At 40.3% G+C, this 19,980-nt stretch overlaps 1 protein-coding gene and 1 pseudogene across 1 annotated transcript in view; both read right to left on the bottom strand.

The window, feature by feature from the left end:
• LOC124283228 overlaps positions 1–7,584 on the bottom strand; it is a 34,109-nt pseudogene extending 26,525 nt beyond the window's left edge.
• A 10,062-nt stretch (positions 7,585–17,646) lies between these two features.
• LOC124283229 (xanthine dehydrogenase/oxidase-like) overlaps positions 17,647–19,980 on the bottom strand; it is a 43,147-nt gene continuing 40,813 nt past the window's right edge. Inside the window, 4 exon segments of the mRNA XM_046719258.1 lie at positions 17,647–17,670; positions 18,212–18,379; positions 18,953–19,018; positions 19,020–19,121. Coding sequence (XP_046575214.1) covers positions 17,647–17,670; positions 18,212–18,379; positions 18,953–19,018; positions 19,020–19,121 — 360 coding nt within the window.

Below are 19,980 nucleotides of genomic sequence, written 5' to 3' on the forward strand. Positions count from 1 at the left end.
ACTGGTAAATACCGGTAAACCGGTTATATTGCGCAGCCCTAGTTTCTGTCCCGACGCATTTCTGTAGTTTGTTTGTTGTTTATCGCCGCACTCAGCAGACATGGGGTAATTGAAATTTGTAATTGTAATTGAAAGTAATTAATTACAAAAATCTATGTAATTGCATGTAATTTGTAATTGAATGTTTAAAATGTAATTTGTAATTGTAATTTAATTAATTAAAATCTCAATGTAATTGAATTTTTCAATTACTTTTTTCAATTACATCAAATTACATCTCACTTTTTATTTTGGTGGTCATCAGGCAACCCTTGCAATTATATTCTGTACAATAAGGAGGACAAAGGAGTGTTTTTCAATAAGATGCTTGTTGTCGGTATATACTCTAGCAGGTGTTAAGTTTTGAAAGAGATTTGAATGTCTAAGCTTTTGTAACTATCACCATCTGCACATTTGTGAAACAAAGGGAATCAGTAACGCATGACTAAATGTAGGTTGGTATTTGAGGAAATGGGGATTAACAGTACTATTAGTCAAGTTCCTATCAAAATGGCCTCTCTGTTTATTTCTCATAGGATATGATATTCAAAATCTTATTGAACTGTAGTCCTATTTTTATAATCATGAAAGGTAATAAGCCATAAATCCAAGTTGACAAATCCTTTCGTATGTTAATGTGGATTATGTCAGATAGAGAGACCGGCTGATTATATATTGTAATGTAGGCCTGTAATAATGTCATGATACAGTACACCTAAGGTAACAGTGGTGGACAAAGTGTTTTTGCAACAAGAGATGATAGAGGTGTGTATTTGATAAGCCCAAAGAAATATGCAAAATACAAATTTGATCAAATAGTGTACATTGTAGAGATAATCTAACTTTGCATTTCACTTTTTGATGACAAAAATATGAATTGGATTTAGTGACCACTGTTTACCAACATCAATATCTTGTTGATTAAAGGAATTCAGAAATATATTTGTTTTGTTTTTGTTTTGTATTTTTAACAAAGCAATTTGTAATTGTAATTAATTACATTGGTAATGTAATTGTAATTTAATTAATTACATTTTAATTTAAGGTGTAATTGTATTTGTAATTGTAATTGAGGAAAATCAAAGTAATTGTAATTTAATTAATTACATTTCAAAGTAATTGAACCCATGTCTGGCACTCAGCAATATTCCAGCTATAGATCAGCGGTAAGTAAATAATCGAGTCTGGACCAGACAATCCCGTGATGAACATCATGCGCATCGATCTACGTATTTGGGATACGATGACAGTGAAGTCAGTGAGCCTGCCGACCTCATCCCATCCGTCTTACGACAAGCATGGACTAGTGAAGACCAGTCCTAGCCGGATCTTCTGGAGGTCATTGAATATTTTTCCATGCGAAAGACAACTTAACACTTGCTCTCTTTCAACTCGTAAGGAACATATCGTATTTACTGACATGCTTCTTCATCCGATGTATAAATTGATTAAATTGATATGAATTCATCGAAACAAGGTATGTACACTACATAAAGTAGAGGCTCTCACCTTTGAAAAGGTATTGAAACCATCCAGTATTGGTCTGTAGCCAGTGCAACGACACAAATTACCTGTAAAATAACCGACATGCAGAAGATGAACATGTGCATTCAGATAGAATGGATCAATAACTGTTCTTATTCATTTAGTAAACACCAACACTCTTCCGGGTATCTTATTATCGTTCCAGAAATTAGCGACACCTTTAATTTACTCCTTCGTGTAAGTTCTTCATTCCCTGAGGCAATTTACAAGAACTTCACAATCAGAAAAAAGCAACCAAAAATTCAAACAGTTTCCACTCAGGAAACAAGTGAAAACTTTGATATTGTATTCATAATGAATCTAATGTACTGAGGATAGGTGTAAGTGTTTACGGTTCTTCAATTAGCTAGAGTACAACTGTGCCTTTTGAAATAACATTTCAAATCTGGTGAAGATGGTCACAGTTATCTATTTATTCTTTCTCCTTTTTCCCCACATGCATGCACACACAGAGCAAACATTGACGTGAAAACATCAAATGGGTTGAAATAAATACATTAAAGACTTAACGGACTATGAAAACCCACCGTCAAGAAAACTTCGAATCTCGTCTTCAGTTGGTTCAGGGTTGTTCCTGAGGAGGGTGTACATAGACATGACCATACCAGGGGTGCAGAATCCACACTGGGAGCCATGGGCCTCAGCTATCCTTTCCTAGAGTTTGAAACAAATGTCTGTTAATCTTAGACTTGAAAACAAGAAGACGGTGTATTCATAATACTATCGTTAAACTTACTTTGCAACCTGGTACTAAGATCAACCTGCTCAACACTGCCCACAGCCTCTACCTCAGTGTCAGACCATGGAGAGAACAGACTTACCTGTACTGGGTGTAGCCTGGTCTTGGTGCTGCCTATACCCTCTACTGTAGTGACAGCCAGACCATGGAGAGAACAGACTTACCTGTACTGGGTGTAGCCTGGTCTTGGTGCTGCCTATACCCTCTACTGTAGTGACAGCCAGACCATAGAGTGAACAGACTTACCCGTACTGGGTGTAGCCTGGTCTTGGTGCTGCCTATACCCTCTACTGTAGTGACAGCCAGACCATAGAGTGAACAGACTTACCCGTACTGGGTGTAGCCTGGTCTTGGTGCTGCCTATACCCTCTACTGTAGTGACAGCCAGACCATGGAGAGAACAGACTTACCTGTACTGGGTGTAGCCTGGTCTTGGTGCTGCCTATACCCTCTACTGTAGTGACAGCCAGACCATGGAGTGAACAGACTTACCCGTACTGGGTGTAGCCTGGTCTTGGTGATGCCTATACCCCTCAGTGTCAGACCATGGAGAGAACAGACTTACCTGTACTGGGTGTAGCCTGGTCTTGGTGCTGCCTCTACCTCAGTGTCAGACCATGGAGAGAACAGACTTACCTGTACTGGGTGTAGCCTGGTCTTGGTGCTGCCTATACCCTCTACTGTAGTGACAGCCAAACCATGGAGAGAACAGACTTACCTGTACTGGGTGTAGCCTGGTCTTGGTGCTGCCTATACCCTCTACTGTAGTGACAGCCAGACCACGGAGAGAACAGTCTTACCTGTACTGGGTGTAGCCTGGTCTTGATGCTGTCTATACCCTCTACTGTAGTGACAGCCAGACCATGGAGAGAACAGACTTACCTGTACTGGGTGTAGCCTGGTCTTGGTGCTGCCTATACCCTCTACTGTAGTGACAGCCAGACCATGGAGAGAACAGACTTACCTGTACTGGGTGTAGCCTGGTCTTGGTGCTGCCTATACCCTCTACTGTAGTGACAGCCAGACCATGGAGAGAACAGACTTACCTGTACTGGGTGTAGCCTTGTCTTGGTGCTGCCTATACCCTCTACTGTAGTGACAGCCAGACCATGGAGAGAACAGACTTACCTGTACTGGGTGTAGCCTGGTCTCTTTGCTGCCTATACCCTCTACTGTAGTGACAGCCAGACCATGTAGGGCGCATAGAGGTAGAATGCAGGCGTTGGCGGAATAATGTCTTCAACAAAATATTTTCGTTATATATATTACATAATCTGTTGCACTGTTTTCCTGCGTGAGTGAGTTTGGTTTAACACCCTTTTCAGCAATATCCAGCAATATCAAGTCAGGGCACAATAGAAATGGGCTTCACACATTGTACCCATGTTGGGAATCGAACCCGGGTCTTCAGCGTGACGAACGGACGCATTAACCATTAGGCCATCTCACCGACCATTTCCTACAGAGAGTAGTTCATCAGAAGACTTTGCCAATTGTACTTCTTTAACTCATTGTTCAGATGTTTGCTCTATAAATACCAAAGGTCAGTCTGTTTAAGAGAAGATTACAAAAGCATACTTTTGCATACCTGATCTTTTTAGAAGGATTGTCGAACTCCGACACCATAACTGTACAGGCACCGCATCCTCCTTCCTTACACCCAGCCTTACTTCCGGTCAGGCGCACGTCGCAAGTTAAGGCACTTAAAATGATGACAATGCGTTGTTCTATGGATGATCACCAACAGGACGATAATGTTAACTCATTCTCAAAACGAGGGGGACAGACCAAATGAACACTTTTCTTAATCATTCTCTCATAAATGTAATTTTGATTCATAATATCTGTATTCAAAATATCACATATTTTATGGCCCCATATCCTTGGCATTACACTCTTCACAAAAAGAAAGGCATAGGTGATTTTGAGAATATTGGACTCATAGAGTTGTTCCAGCATGACAACGCTACTTCACGTACGGTCCGCTACCTTGCCAATTCTAACGTCAATGTCTTGCCATGGCCTTCCCGATCACCAAATCTAAACTCGATAGAACACCTATGGGATGAACTCGATAGACGTGTGCGTCAATGTCAAAACACGCCTCGGACACTTCCACAACTCACCATCATATTGCAGGAAGAGTGGTGAAGAATTCCGCAAGAGCGGATAAGTCGACTTATCCAGCCTGTACCGAGACGGTGCCGAGCAGTAATTGCTGACAAATGTGGCTATACAAAGTACTGACTTTGACGCCATCATGTGGACTCCAGTAACCAGAAACATAACGATATAGGATGCTGTTGTGTTGCTGTAGACGTGAATTTTCACCTTTTATCATTGACATTACATGAAATAATTGTTCTTAAACTAACGCAATAAACTCATCTAAAATGGCTGATGCGTTCCTTTTCTTGAAGAGCATGAAGAGTGCATCACACATTTGATGCCCCCATATTCTTCGTAAGAAGAACCGATGTTATAAGGTGAGGTGAGGTGAAATTGGGTTTAACGTCGTGCTTGAGAATATTTCGCCCATATGACGACGTGCATGCATGTGTATGTGTATGGTGCGGCTGCTTGTACTAGCCCAGACTTAAGCTGGTTTTATAGTGCTAGCCCACTGAGATACCACGCCGCAGTGCAGCATGAATACCCCACTCAGACACATTATACTGACTCCGAGCCGACCAGTCCTTTGTTGTACCCATTAATGCCGAACGCCAGGCCAACAAGTACCATATTTAAACGTCTTTTGGTATAACGCGGTCGGGATCGAACTCCGCGACCTTCCGCTCTCCGGGCGGACGCTCTAACCACTACACCACGGAGGCGGTCCTGGTGTTATAAGAGATGGTGATGGTTTGGTACCACAATAACAAGAAGAAAATCTTTGTCTTAATCCCTGCATTTGTCAACACATCTGTAGATAAGGATACGTGTATAGCGTAGATAATCCAAGAGACTGGTGTAGGGATCCGGATCCTTCTCTTCTATCTGGATAGAAAAATACACTCTGAAACTCATGCTGTACAATATATTGGCTTTTACAGTACAACCAGAAATTATTGAGAATTTTCTGGGCCTACCTGCGCCTCCCTGGTGCTCAATGCCATATCCATTTGCAATATTTTTGCAAAACACGATAAACAGTGGACAAAGGGATGCCTGTTCTACTTGAAATCACTTTAGCTGATCTGATGTCCTTGTTATAATACTCTAAAATCAACTTCCTCTTCTCTAAATCATCCATACTGAGGATCACTGAAAATGTCGTCTGCTAGCAAGTAAACAAAGGGGGATAACTCTTCACAAACTAATGAAAAAGGGTTAACGGAGTTGTCTCTCTTGAATGAATCCAAGCACTTGATAGCTGGTCAAGGTTGTTTATACTAGAAATCCAATTAAACATATTCCTAAAATTCTCAATAATTTCTGGTCATACTATAAGTACGTTTTAATGACTGACGTTGGTGTGTGTGCGCCTGCGTGTGTGCGCGCGCGTGCGCGCAGTGTTTGTAGTGCTGCAGTGCACATCACTGTAGTGCGTTAAACAGAGGTCGTTACAGAGATTTGAAACCTCAGTCGGAGTAGCAATTTTTCACTGTCAGTACAATTATGATTGAACGGCATATTTGCATTGTTTATTCCTTTCTTTCAAATGAAAAAGGAGGACAGGAAAGACGAACATGGTTGGGAGGGGCTCATTAAGTTGCATTTGTATGACAAAAACGTAAATACTTGATGAAGAAAAGCTGAATAATTACAAATGAATGGAAAATATTTTGATCGCAGGAACGAATCTTTCCTTGCAACAACCACATGTCCTACTGCAACGTGATTTAACTACAGTGCGCTTACTGGGACGTGACCAGTAATGCATAGACGACCATATGTACTCAGAAACGAAGCTATGCTAACATCAGAGGTCATCGTGACCGTCCGGTGCTATGTGTCACGTGACCACATTGAGCTGATAGTGAGTTATTGAAATATTGCTGTAACTGTACGAACATTTGAAACAGATAAAATTTCATTTCCCTAAGTTCATTAAGTCCTATATTTATGTAGGCCATGCATTTTAAAATATGTAATCTGGCATGTTTGTTTTAGCTTTGTTATTCCATGTGCGAAAAATAAGTGTAATATGATTCACACAATATTTGCACTTAGGTTTAACGCTATCGCTTCTAAGCAAGATTATAATTCACACTGCCCTACATACATATATTGTGTATACATGTGTATTGTGCCCGCGTGGATCGGGTTATCGAGTTACACTTAACAAACCTAATGAACCACGTCCTATATCTAGGACAAAATATGAACTGATGCACGATCAGTATCGTACGATTGTCGTAGAGGCCGGCTAAGTCGGGTGGTCAGGTGTGCGACTAGGGTAGTTGGTGTGTCGAACTCCGCCATCATGGTTCAGTCCTCATACTGTCAATCATTTGTTCGTCTGTCCCAGGCTTTATGTAATGACACATGTAATGCAAATATTGTCGTATGTGGTGTAAAAACGATTCAGCCTCTTTGTTGTAAGCTCAACGGTATACTATTTCAGTAAAAGGGTATTTCTTTACGCTGCCTTGAGCAATATTCCAGTGCTATCAAGACGTCTATCACATATCGTGACCATGTGGGGAAATCACATATCGTGACCATGTGGGGAATCGAACCCGGTCTTCGGCGTCACAAACAAACGCACTTACTACTAGGCTACAATACGCCCAACACAGAGTAATAATGGGATTGCTTAACATGGTATTGACGTTAAATCCCATATAACAGACCCATAATTTCAATGAGTCACTTAGAGATTCTGCATGTAATGACCCATTAATCTTGTAATGAAAGTGACAGCCTGGTTCTCTGGGTCTGTTGCGCCTGCGCTACGCTCCGACACTGATCGGAGCGTTAAAGCGAATTAAAGTGGTTGAAAGTTATATTTCATGTGGTTTAGCGGAATAAGTATACTAAATACGCGAAACATAAAAATACCGTACCGTATGCCAACTGCCATAAGAACTAGGTGTATAAATAATAGTCTAGCCAAACGTCGGAAAACCACGCCAATGCCCTTGAAAGATTGTTGTTAGTGTTTTTAAACCTTACCTTTCTACCATTAACAAAGAACGTCAAGGTGTCCGTCCCTGCCATGGTCTCCGCTGTACTGAACTGCCTCACAATAACAGTTAACGACTCGTTGTCACCCAGTTTAGTTTGGGCTTTGACGTGCAGTGACAAGATATTTCTTTTCAATCATGAGATGCAATGTTCAAGGAGTGTTATCTAACCTTGCACACTCATCAGAGTGGCGGTTTATTTTCGTACAAGATATACACTCGTGACGCAAACATTGCTCATATGTAATCTACTTCTGTAACCTCGTGTCACGAGGCTTAAAGGGGGTCGTCGTCAGCAGGCTTTATCTAATCACCATCAAAGTAGAGAGAGTGAGTATGGTTTTACGCCGCTTTTAGCAATATTCCAGCAATATCACGGCTGGGGACACCAGAAATGGGCTTCACACAATGTACCCATGTGGTGAATCGACCCGGGTCATCGCCGTAACGAGCGAACGCTTTAACCACTAGACTACCCCGCCGTCCCTGTCAAAGTAGAGTCTCCTGACGTTTGTGTCATGTTAATAACATGATGAATCCTGAAACGACCTTTTCTCTCTCATGCTGCGCAGAGTTAATTTCCTTACAGAAAATAGCAGATTTTATATGCTTTTATATTATATTTTCTTCTATATTTAAACGCGCCCAAGAAATTGGTTCATTCTGACTTGCAGCATCGACATTTGACGCACGTAAAGTTTGTTTTGTTAAACAGATGTGGCTGGAAGGTAACGGACGATAGTGTATTCCGGCTTATTTGGCATTATATGCAAGGGAAGGCATGTCAAAGATCACTCAGGGGACATCAGAAATGGGCTTCACACATATTAGATTTTATTACGCGTGTTAAAGCAACGCTTTAAAAATTATAGCTTGGACATTATCAACTAAAAGTGAACAAAACAACGAAAAATGAATACCCAGAGCAATACACTTATTTACTATATCTTCAAATGCTGTAGCGTCAATAATTTGATAAATAGAAAAGACATAAAAGGCACACTATTTACTATATCTTGAAAGGCTGCAGTCAAAATTATGTCTCACACACTGTCCTACATACATATAGTGTGTATGTGTGCATTGTGCCCGAGTAGGGCGTAGATCGCGTCATCAAGTTACACTTATAAATCCGAGAATACCACGTCCGATAACGTGGACAGAATATGACCTGATTTACGAACAGCGTCGTACAAATATGTCCGATATACCCGATATCAAGGTCGGCTAAGGGGCCGGGTGGTCACACTGTGTAACTAGGCTTCTTGGTTCATTGCTCAAGCTATCAATCATTTGTTGGTCTTTCCCAGAATCTAATTTTTCATGGAAATATATGTAATACAAATAAGTCACTGTTTGAGGCTTAAAAACATTCAGTCTCTTTGTTTTGGTCATTCAACTGTTTACCATTTAAGTCAAAGAATACGACTTTACGCCGCCTCAAAAAGAGGAGCATGGTTGGATAGAGTGAGTGAGTGAGTTTAGTTTTACGCCGCACTCAGCAATATTCAAGCTATATGACGGCGGTCTGCAAATAATCCAGTCTGGACCAAACAAACAAGTGATCAACAACATGAGCATCGATCTACGCAATTGGAAACCGATGACATGTATCAACCAAGTCAGCGAGCCTGACCACCCGACCCCCTTAGTCGCCTCTTACGACAAGCATGGGTTGCTGAAGATCAATACTCTAACCCGGACCTTCACGGGTTGCATGGTTGGAGAGGGGCTCGTTGAGTTGCATTTGTATGACAAAAAACCCCCAAACCAAAATACTTGATGAAAAAATTCAAATATTAGAAATGAATGGCAAATATATTTTGATCGCAGGAACGAAACTTTCCATGCAACAATCACATGTCCTGTTGCAACGTGACGTAACTACAGTGCACTTACTGGGACGTGACCAGCAATGCATAGACGACCAAAAGTACTCAGAAACGAAGCTATGCTAAGATCTGAAGTCATCGTGATTGTGCAAATGCTATGTGTCACGTGACCACACTGACAGGCGCGAAGCAAGTCATTTTTTCGTGTGAGCCAGATAGGTTGCTTGGCTTTATATTTAGATAGTATCGGGGGCTTGTCCAACCTTTTTAGCAACAATCATGTGCAAGCCTGGCCCTTTTTCCATAACGGTATCTACCCCCTGATTGAGCTGACAGTGAGTTAATGAAATACTGCTGTAACTGTACGAACATTTGAAACAGATAAAATTTTAATTGTCTAAGTTAACGTGTTTGTTTTTATTTGTCCCTTGTTTGCGTATTTTCTGTATGTTGTAAATCATGCATTTTAATGATTGTAATATGGCATGTTTTTGTTTTCCCTTATTATCCCTTTTGAGTGAGTGGCTTTAGTTTTACGCTGCACTCAGTAATATTCCAGCTATATGGCGGCGGTCTGTAAATAATCGAGTCTGGACCAGACAATCCAGTGACCAACAGCATGAGCATCGATGCGCTATTGGGAACCGATGACATGTGTCAACCAAGTCAGCGAGGCTGATCACCCGATCCCGTTAGTCGCCTGTTACTTACCCCATGTGCATAAACTAAGTGTAATATGATTCACACAATATTTGCACTTAGGTTAACACTATCGGTTATAAGCGAGATGATATATGACACTGTCCTACACACATATATTGTCTATGTGCGCATTGTACCCGCGGGTGGTCACAGAGTGTGACTAGGCTCACTGGTATGTCAAACTCCGCCTTCTTGGTTCATTGCTCATGCTATCAATCATTTGTTAATCTATCCCAGATTCTATTTTGCAAGCAAATATACGTGATACAAAATATCACTGTTTGGGCGTAACACCATTCAGTCTCTTTGTTTTTGCCATTCGAAAACTCATTTAAGGGAAAGGGTATTTCTTTACGCCGCCTTGAGCAATATCCCATCGCTATGAAGAAGGGCATCACATGTAGTGCTCATGTGTCGAATCGAACCAGGTCTTCAGCGTGATGAGAAAATGCATTGACCACTAGGCTACCCAATCACCCAACACACAGTAAAAAGTAAAACAGACTTAGAATGGATATGTTCAACATGTTATTGACGTGGAATCCTTTATAATAGCCAGTCAGAATATGCTCACTTCGAGCTTCTATATTTGAGTGAATGAGTTTAAATTTTACATCGCATCGGGAATATTGCACCCATATCGCGATGCTTCTGTAGGTAACGAACCATTACACTTGTAATGAAAGCGAATGAAAGTTAACGAAAGTGATTGAAAGTGAATGAAGTCACATTTCATGTAAAGCTATACAAATATAAACAAATAAATAATAATATGAAGCAAAATAAGTATACCGAAATGCGAAAAAGGTCTTATACAGTATGACCTCGCTGTAGCACCTTTCACTCAGGCAAGTACCATAAGAACTAAGTGTTTAATGCCTGGCACTGCAAGCAAGTCAGCAATATGACGTAAAACCAACTCAGTACCGTGGAAATATTATTGAAAATGTTATTTAAACCTTACCTTTCTACCATTAACAAAGAACGTCAAGGTGTCCGTCCCCGCCATGGTCCGTGCTGCACTGAACCGCCTTACAATAACAGCCTATGCGTCGTTGTAACCTTGCTCAGTTTGGGCGGTCAATGCAGTGAAAAGATATATTTTTTCAATCATGAGAAACAACGTTCAAGGTGTGTTATCTAACCTTGCACAAAGTCAGTGTGTCCTAGTTATTTTCGTACAACATATACACACGTGACGCAATTGCTAATATGTAAACTACATTTGTAACCCATTGACGCGAGGTATAAAGGAGGTCATTTTCAGCAGGAGATAACACGGTATTTTATGTTTGTTTGTTTGTTGTTTAACGCCGAACTCAGCAATATTCCATCTGTCTGTAAATAATCGAGTCTGGACCAGACAATCCAGTGATCAACAGCATGGGCATCGATCTACGCAGTTGGGATACGATGACTCGTGTCAACCAAGTCAGCCAGCCTGACCACCCGATCCCGCTAGTCGCCTCTTACGACAAGCATGGGTTACTGAAAATCAATTCAAACCCAGATCTTCACGGGTTCTTCAAGGTGTAGTCTTCTGGCGAGTTGTGTCATGTTGAATGTGTTGAATCTTGAAACACATGTTCTCTCATGCTGCAAAGAGTTAATTTGCTTACTGACAATGGTACATTTTCACAGAGTTAAATTTTCTTGCATGTTGATCTGCACTAATAAAACTGGCAGCAGTTACAATCGATGCTTATATCTTCTGAAACCGATGTGGCTGGAAGGTAACCGGCGATAGTGTGTTCCGGCTTCCAGAAATAAGATGCAAGGGCAAGGCACGATGGAGGCCATGTTTGACCTACAGCACATGTTTCTTTCACGAAAACAAGAACGAACACTTGGACATTATCAAGTAGAGCAGTATAATATATATATACAAAACAACACAAACACCGCAGTCATTCAATGATAGAGTAATACAGTTTATTGCCTTTTCAAATTCATATCAGATTTAATAACGCGATTTCTAACTATAATTATAGCTATCTACTGTAAGTATTAAAAATACATATAATTAGCGTACCCAGACACATTGTTTACTGCGTGCTTGAAATGTGCCAGTCACAATAAGTTAAATATAAAAGAGGAAGAAGATTTGAGTATGAACATGGACATATCACCCTTATCCATATTGTGGATTCTAAAAGAAGATATGCCGTTAATGTGGAGCAGGTGAATAAAATTGCATATTACCCATAAGGGTAGAATTCACATGGGTATTGTAGGGTGTGATAATGCTTATTTTGTCACGAAACTTCATTGTTGTGAAAACGACATCATCCATTATTAAAGACATTACATTTGTGAAGGTATTTTGTAGGTGTATATTTCATGTGTTCAGGTGTTTTTCGTTTTCTTTCTTAAAATTCTTTTATATACTCGGCGTCATTAATGAACAGTATTTCTTAAACGTTGTAAAATCTTCGTTTTTGTTTGAAATATATTCAACTGAATGTTTTACAAACTTTCTTATCAGTATGGAAAAACACATCAAGCCGTTGAAATGCCAATATTACGTTCTTTGACGTCCGATACATTCTGTTACAAATGACATATTTTTTATTCAAATTGTCAATATGGAAATCCCCATGCCACTTAATCCATGGGAAGTGGAGGACAATAAACATTCATTGATGCTTTTTCACTGTCGTTCACTGTTCAGGTACCTGTTTGAAATCGCAGCTTAAATTAAGACGTATTTGACACTTGTTGAATGGGGTCAGGCTATAGGTTTTGGGAATCTGGTCAAACACAGCGGCAGATTGCTGTCCACTTTATTGTAAGTGCTATTGGTAGACTGTGGCAGAGATTTCAAGCCAATGGGTCCGTGGAATATGCACGTCGACCAGGTCGCCCCAGAGTCACAACATATTGAGGTGAGAGGCACATGATTAACACTGCGTTACGTAACATATTCCATAACGCAGCAGATCTTCAGACAGAACTCTTCAATGTTAACAATGTAAGAATATCCAGGAGCACCGGTCGTCGACGTTTAAGGGCAGCCGGACTCCGTGTAGGCGACCTGCAGTTCGTCCACAACTAACACCACGTCACAGGCAGGCGCGTTTGAGATGGAGTAGACATTATGGCCGCAGGAGTCAACGTCAATGGTCTCGTGTGCTCTTCACAGATGAAAGCAGACTCGCAATGGAGAGTGAACCACAGATGCAACTGTGGCCACGCATAACCTTTTTGGCTGGGGGTCGGTCATGGTTTGGGTAGGGATAACTCCTGATGGACGTGGTCGACGGTAATCTTACCGCACAGCGATAGCGGGCTCAGATTCTGGCGCCTATAGCAGTACCATTCCTGCAAGCTATGCATGGCTTTTATGGTCGACCCTCTTTACTGCAAGACGACAACGCTAGCCCTCATAGGGCCAGGGTTGTCACAGAATTCCTTAGTCAGCAGGATGTAGAGCGGATGGAATGGACAGCATGCTCGCCAGACCTCAACCCATGCCTGGGATGAACTCGGTCGACATGTGTACACACGTCACCCAGCACCAGTGAATCTCCCAGAACTCCGCAGAGCTCTAGTAGAGGAATGGAATGCGATTACTCTAGCTTTCTTTATGAACTTGATAAGGGGCATGAGAACAAGGTGCACCTGTGTCTTGGACGCGCAAGGAGGGTACACAAGATATTGAATGACCGAATGTTCATGTTTATCATTTTCATTTTGGGGGGTTGGTCTATAAAACTGATGTTTGCTAGTGCTGTGTGTACTTTTGTCTGTATGTCACGATGTGTCACGTTTGTCAACACATTAAACATTATGACACTCTTAGTTCTTTTATTTCTGAGAAACTTTTCTTTACATGTGCTATATATCATTTGGGCCTTTATTAATGACGCCTAGTATAGAATAACCTCCATGTAACTTGGAATAGCATGTTACTCAAGAGTGAAAGTTTGCATAATTACAGTATCACTGTACGTCATTCATTTACAATAACATTGTACTTCATTCATTTACAATATCACTGCACGTCATTCATTTACAATATCACTGTACGTCATTCATTTACAATATCATTGTACGTCATTTATTTTCTGTATCGCTGTTCATCATTCATTTACAATATCGCTGTACATCATTCATTTACAGTATCGCTGTATGTCATTCGTTTACAGTATCACTGTACATCATTCGTTTACAGTATCACTGTATGTCATTCGTTTACAGTATCACTGTACATCATTCGTTTACAGTATCACTGCACATCATTCGTTTACAGTATCACTGTACATCATTCGTTTACAGTATCACTGTACATCATTCGTTTACAGTATCACTGTATGTCATTCATTCACCGTATTGCTGAATTCCATTCATTCACCGTATCTATGTACGTCATTCACTGACATCATTACTGTATGTCATTCATTTACAATATCATTGTACGTCATTCATTTACAGTATCATTGTACGTCATTTATTCACTGTATTGCTGAATTTCATTCATTCACCGTATCTATGTACGTCATTCACAGACATCAACTGTACACAATGTAAGACTAGGCTGACTGTATTCCGAAAGCGAGGGCCATTGATCATGGTCAGTTTTCAGTCACTCACTGTCATTCACGGCAGCGGATATAATTCGTTTACAGTATCATTGTACGTCATTCATTCACCGCATCTATTTACGTCATTCATTCACCGCATCGCTACTTTTAATTCTTTCACGGTATCACTCGACGTCATTCATTCACCGCATCTATGTACGTCATTCATTCACCGTTTCACTGTATCGTCATTCATTCACCGACATTCACTGACATCAACTGTCATTCATTCACCGTTTCACTGTATCGTCATTCATTCACCGTCATTCACTGACATCAACTGTACATCATTCGTTTACAGTATCATTGTACGTCATTCATTCACCGCATCTATGTACGTCATTCATTCACCGCATCTATTTACGTCATTCATTCAACGCATCTATTTACGTCATTCATTCACCGCATCGCTACTTTTAATTCTTTCACGGTATCACTCGACGTCATTCATTCACCGCATCTATGTACGTCATTCATTCACCGTTTCACTGTATCGTCATTCATTCACCGACATTCACTGACATCAACTGTCATTCATTCACCGTTTCACTGTATCGTCATTCATTCACCGTCATTCACTGACATCAACTGTACATCATTCGTTTACAGTATCATTGTACGTCATTCATTCACCGCATCTATGTACGTCATTCATTCACCGCATCTATTTACGTCATTCATTCAACGCATCTATTTACGTCATTCATTCACCGCATCGCTACTTTTAATTCTTTCATGGTATCATTCTCGACTTCATTCATTCACCGCATCTATGTACGTCATTCATTCACCGCATCTATGTACGTCATTCATTCACCGTTTCACTGTATCGTCATTCATTCACCGCATCTATGTACGTCATTCATTCACCGTTTCACTGTATCGTCATTCATTCACCGCATCTATGTACGTCATTCATTCACCGCATCTATGTACGTCATTCATTCACCGCATCTATGTACGTCATTCATTCACCGCATCTATGTACGTCATTCATTCACCGCATCTATGTACGTCATTCATTCACCGCATCTATGTACGTCATTCATTCACCGCATCTATGTACGTCATTCATTCACCGCATCTATGTACGTCATTCATTCACCGCATCTATGTACGTCATTCATTCACCGCATCTATTTATTTCATTCATTCACCGCATCTATGTACGTCATTCATTCACCGTTTCACTGTATCGTCATTCATTCATCATGTCACTGTATATAATTCTTTCGCCGTGTCATTGTACATCATTCATTTGCCGTATCACTAAACATATTTTCTTCACCCTATCACTCTATATAATAAATTCACCGCATCGCTGAATACCTTGCATTCACCGTATCGCTGTATACCTTTCATTCACCGTATCGCCGAACACCATTCATTCACCGCATCGCCGTACATCATCCATTCGATAATCCGACGTAGAGGTTTCAATTTGGAATAAACTATCTCAGCAGCTTTCAGTAAATAATGTTCCCTCGGTTCAATATCCTTGCAGTACACCACGCAAATTTTAATCTGGATGCATGACAGTTGAAATCTCCCCGTGAGATATCGCAGTCACTCATCACGCCGAATCAAATGGGATGCACTAAGAGAGATGTATCACCCAAGCGGTACACGAGTCTTCTGATGAAGGGTGGATCTGTGGAATAAAACTTTATTATTACTTGCTTAAGAACATTGGCGTCTGATTGACAAATGGCGGTCGGACAGTGTCAACACATTTACAGTTGCACGTGTTTGTGCTGGTTGCACAAGTGTGGCAGTGTGCGCTCATCCTTTCCCTTACACTTAGTATCATCACTTTTTTTCTTGATTCATAAAAGCATGTATATACAATGACTGAATTCTCAAATAACTCAAGCTACCAACTATTCTTTCTGATATCAGAAAAAGGTTTTGTCCCTTGTATTTATAAAGCCAAGGACTGAAGTCAATGTTCGGTCTGTAAGGATGTAATTACGTCATAATGTTTGAGGTGATGTCACTTGCTTACAATACAATACAAAGATCTTTATTATGCATGAAGGCCACCGGCCCATATACATATAGCATATATACAATCAGAATATATTGAAACTATGAAGTAAAACAATTAAGAGTTTAAAAAAGTCTGATTCTTTTTATAAGCAGTATATATGAATTTGCATAATTTTAATAATGCTTCATTTGAAGCGGAAGTTAACAGGCTGAATATAAATATATTTGGAATTTGGTTGTAAACATGTAGAAAATAACGTAATTTTTCTCAGGAATAACATTTGCATACTAAAAGAAAATGGAATTCATCCTCTATACCACATTTACAAACAGGACATGTGCGTAGAGATACATCAATATTTAACCATCTTCCTTCATTTATCTTTAATCATAATATGCCTGCTCGGAATTTCATAAGAATATTACGACATGTAATTTCATGTATAATACTTTCATGTACAATACTTAAATATTTTTCAACGTCACAGTTGATCATACTGCGAGTCTGAAAACAGCATTTACGTTTTTCCACACAAATATTTCACTGAAATTGATAAATTAACATGCAGCCTAATGCGAGATTCATAATATGTGTATTCTTCGGGTAGTAAAATCGAGATGTGCTAATGACACATTTATAACCTATAAAATGTCAACGCTAAATAACCAGTCCCAATTACCCATCGTAACAATATTTAAATAGACGTACACGACAAACTAACGACAGGAATTATAAGAATGGATAATTGAATATCGATAAGAAGAAAATTATATTTGAATTCTCTGATAAAAGGAACGATGTCCTTAATCTCCTGATAACAGTTGTCAAATTTACTCTTTTTAAAATACGAATATATACTTGTACACCAAGTTTCGATACGATCAGAAATGAAATAAGTAAAGTTTACAATATCGAGAGAACAGATGCCATCTCTTCTTGTAATTTTACCAAATTTGTTGGATTTTGGTCTGATTGTCACCAATTGTTTGATTAATACTAACGTACAACCGACCCATTTCCCTACAATGTCATTTGTTATAATATGCTTGCCAAACTCTGTATACACACGCATGGTTATATTTGACTGCTACTTGATGTCATGGTTTTGTACCTAAAAAAAGATTAATAAAAAAAAGAAAAAGAAAAAAAAAGAAGAAATTAGTGATGTCATTAGGCACTTACGGAAAGATTACAGCCATATAAATCATAACATGATACCCTCTGGCCGTGGTAGCTTGTTATATTCGAATTGAAAAACTAAATATAAAACAAAAAGTAAAGACAGATTTGCATTATATGCAGAAAGTGTCGCATGTCATAGAATTGCGTATATGACTTGTTTGTTGTTTAATGCATACACAGCTATATTCCAACTACATGTATGACTGCGGCTGTAAATATTGGACAAGTCAAACCACGGTTGATATCATGTGCAACGACCTACGCTATCAAGCAATTCACAGAGTATGACCAACCGATCCATCAAATCACTTCCTAATTGCCTCTTACGACAATCATAGATGGCTGAAGACCTCCTTCAGTCCGAGGTACACGAGGTACAAGTACAAAGGGTCAGGGTAAGATGATACGTGATAAAGGACATAATAATTATATATTTCATATGTAGTTTTGAATCTTATGACAAGTATAACCTGTTTCGTAAACTGGTCCTGACAAGCCATTCGGACTGTTTCTGGAGTAGCGGGACAATCCAGCTGGAACCGGCCTGTGCTGCCTGCATCTGCCCTGGCTGATTTGACGGCGTCAGTGATGGCGAAAAACACGGAGAGGGACAGGACCACCGACAGGTCGGCAACACCCTGCAATGTGATAGACGAGCTTTGAAATTACCATTCTGAGTTTGTTGTCGTTCGTTGTAACAAAACAGATGACAAATACTTCTATATATACATCAATGCCATTCGTGGTATCTGCGTGTCAGCTTGATGTGTGTGTGTGTGTGTGTGTGTGTGTGTGTCTGTCTCTGTCTCTGTGTGTGTCTGTGTGTGTGTGTGTGTGTGTATGTGTGTGTGTGTGTATGTGTTGGGAGTGGGGTGGGGGAGAGGGGGTGATTTGACAAGATACAGGCCGCTGACGTTTACCCCTGTGATAAAATCCACGAATATGGGACCGACAAACCTAGAAATATAAACGCGACTCAACATTGGCTATTGTGTTGCCTCAGTCATCTGGGTCACCTGTGTCCCCAAAATGTTAGACAATCTACGCAAGGTATCCGTCGTGACTTAGTTATATTTCACTATGGCGTGTATTTGGAAAACGTTGGTCTCATGTGATGATTAAAACTGTTAGCAGCAAAATACCTTAAAAAGTGAATGACCTGCCCTGGCAGTTTTAAACACCTTTCTAAAAATCCAAAATGTTCTACCAACCTCCGACTCGTTGGTTGTTCCTTCTTTGTTGATATCATTCAGCAGGTGTACGTTCATCTTGGAGGGGTATGTTCCCGATGGAAGGTATCTTGTATGTGCCTGGCCCCAGGGTGAGCAGCACCCCATCCGGGCGGACCTGGTAGTCTTCCAAAACGTATAGACCATAGCCCTGTACAGAGGGAGAACCGTTAGAAGGTAATAATAATAGTCCATTTATATTGCGCGTTTATCCATGCACATTGCATGCTCAAAGCAACGAGTACAGAACACTCCATGTGGAGAATACAACCGGTCGCCTTTCAGGCGCTCAAGGTTCAAATTCAGACTACCATCGTATCATACTAGGTACCCAATTTTACTGCTGGGTGGACAGAGGCAATTTTGAACAAACTCACTTGCTTAAGGTGAGACCACATGCGTCACATGTGCTTCGTTGTGGGGTTTTCAGGAGTCAAGCTGCCAAACACGGTCACCCATCCGAGGACTGTCCGCGACCAACGTTGCTTAACTTCAACTGATTGTGACCTGAGCTCTACGCAGAGGACCACACACCGCCACAAAGGTGGCAAGCAAGGGTCATGTGTTTCTATATGGAACACCCAATGGTGTTATAAAATTACGTGTACGGAATCAATACACTGGGTAATGGTATTGTATATGAACGTGGCAAGTGAAAGGAGTTTCGTTGTATTAAACCGTTGACAACATCGCAAATGAACTCACAACAGTAGTTCATTATATTCACTCCGACTAACGAATACAGCCACTGGTCGTGACCAAAAACAATTCGTTACATTCGTCAGTTCATTATAAACGTGTTCGTTACAAATGTAGGTAATTGTATTGGACATTAAATAAGGATATGATGTATGGGTGAACAACTCCTTTTTTACAATGAAAAGTGACGTTTAATTATCGATTCAAACACCGTTATCTAGCAAGTGAAGTGCGAGATTTTTACAATAGAGCAGGGAAGCCTGCTAAGTGTACACTGCAGAAGATCTAATGGAAAAATCAGGTCCTTGCAA

Source organism: Haliotis rubra, unplaced genomic scaffold (genome assembly GCF_003918875.1).
Source record: "Haliotis rubra isolate DU_JTF1 unplaced genomic scaffold, ASM391887v1 Scf310, whole genome shotgun sequence".
Classification (NCBI taxonomy): Eukaryota; Metazoa; Mollusca; class Gastropoda; order Lepetellida; family Haliotidae; genus Haliotis; species Haliotis rubra.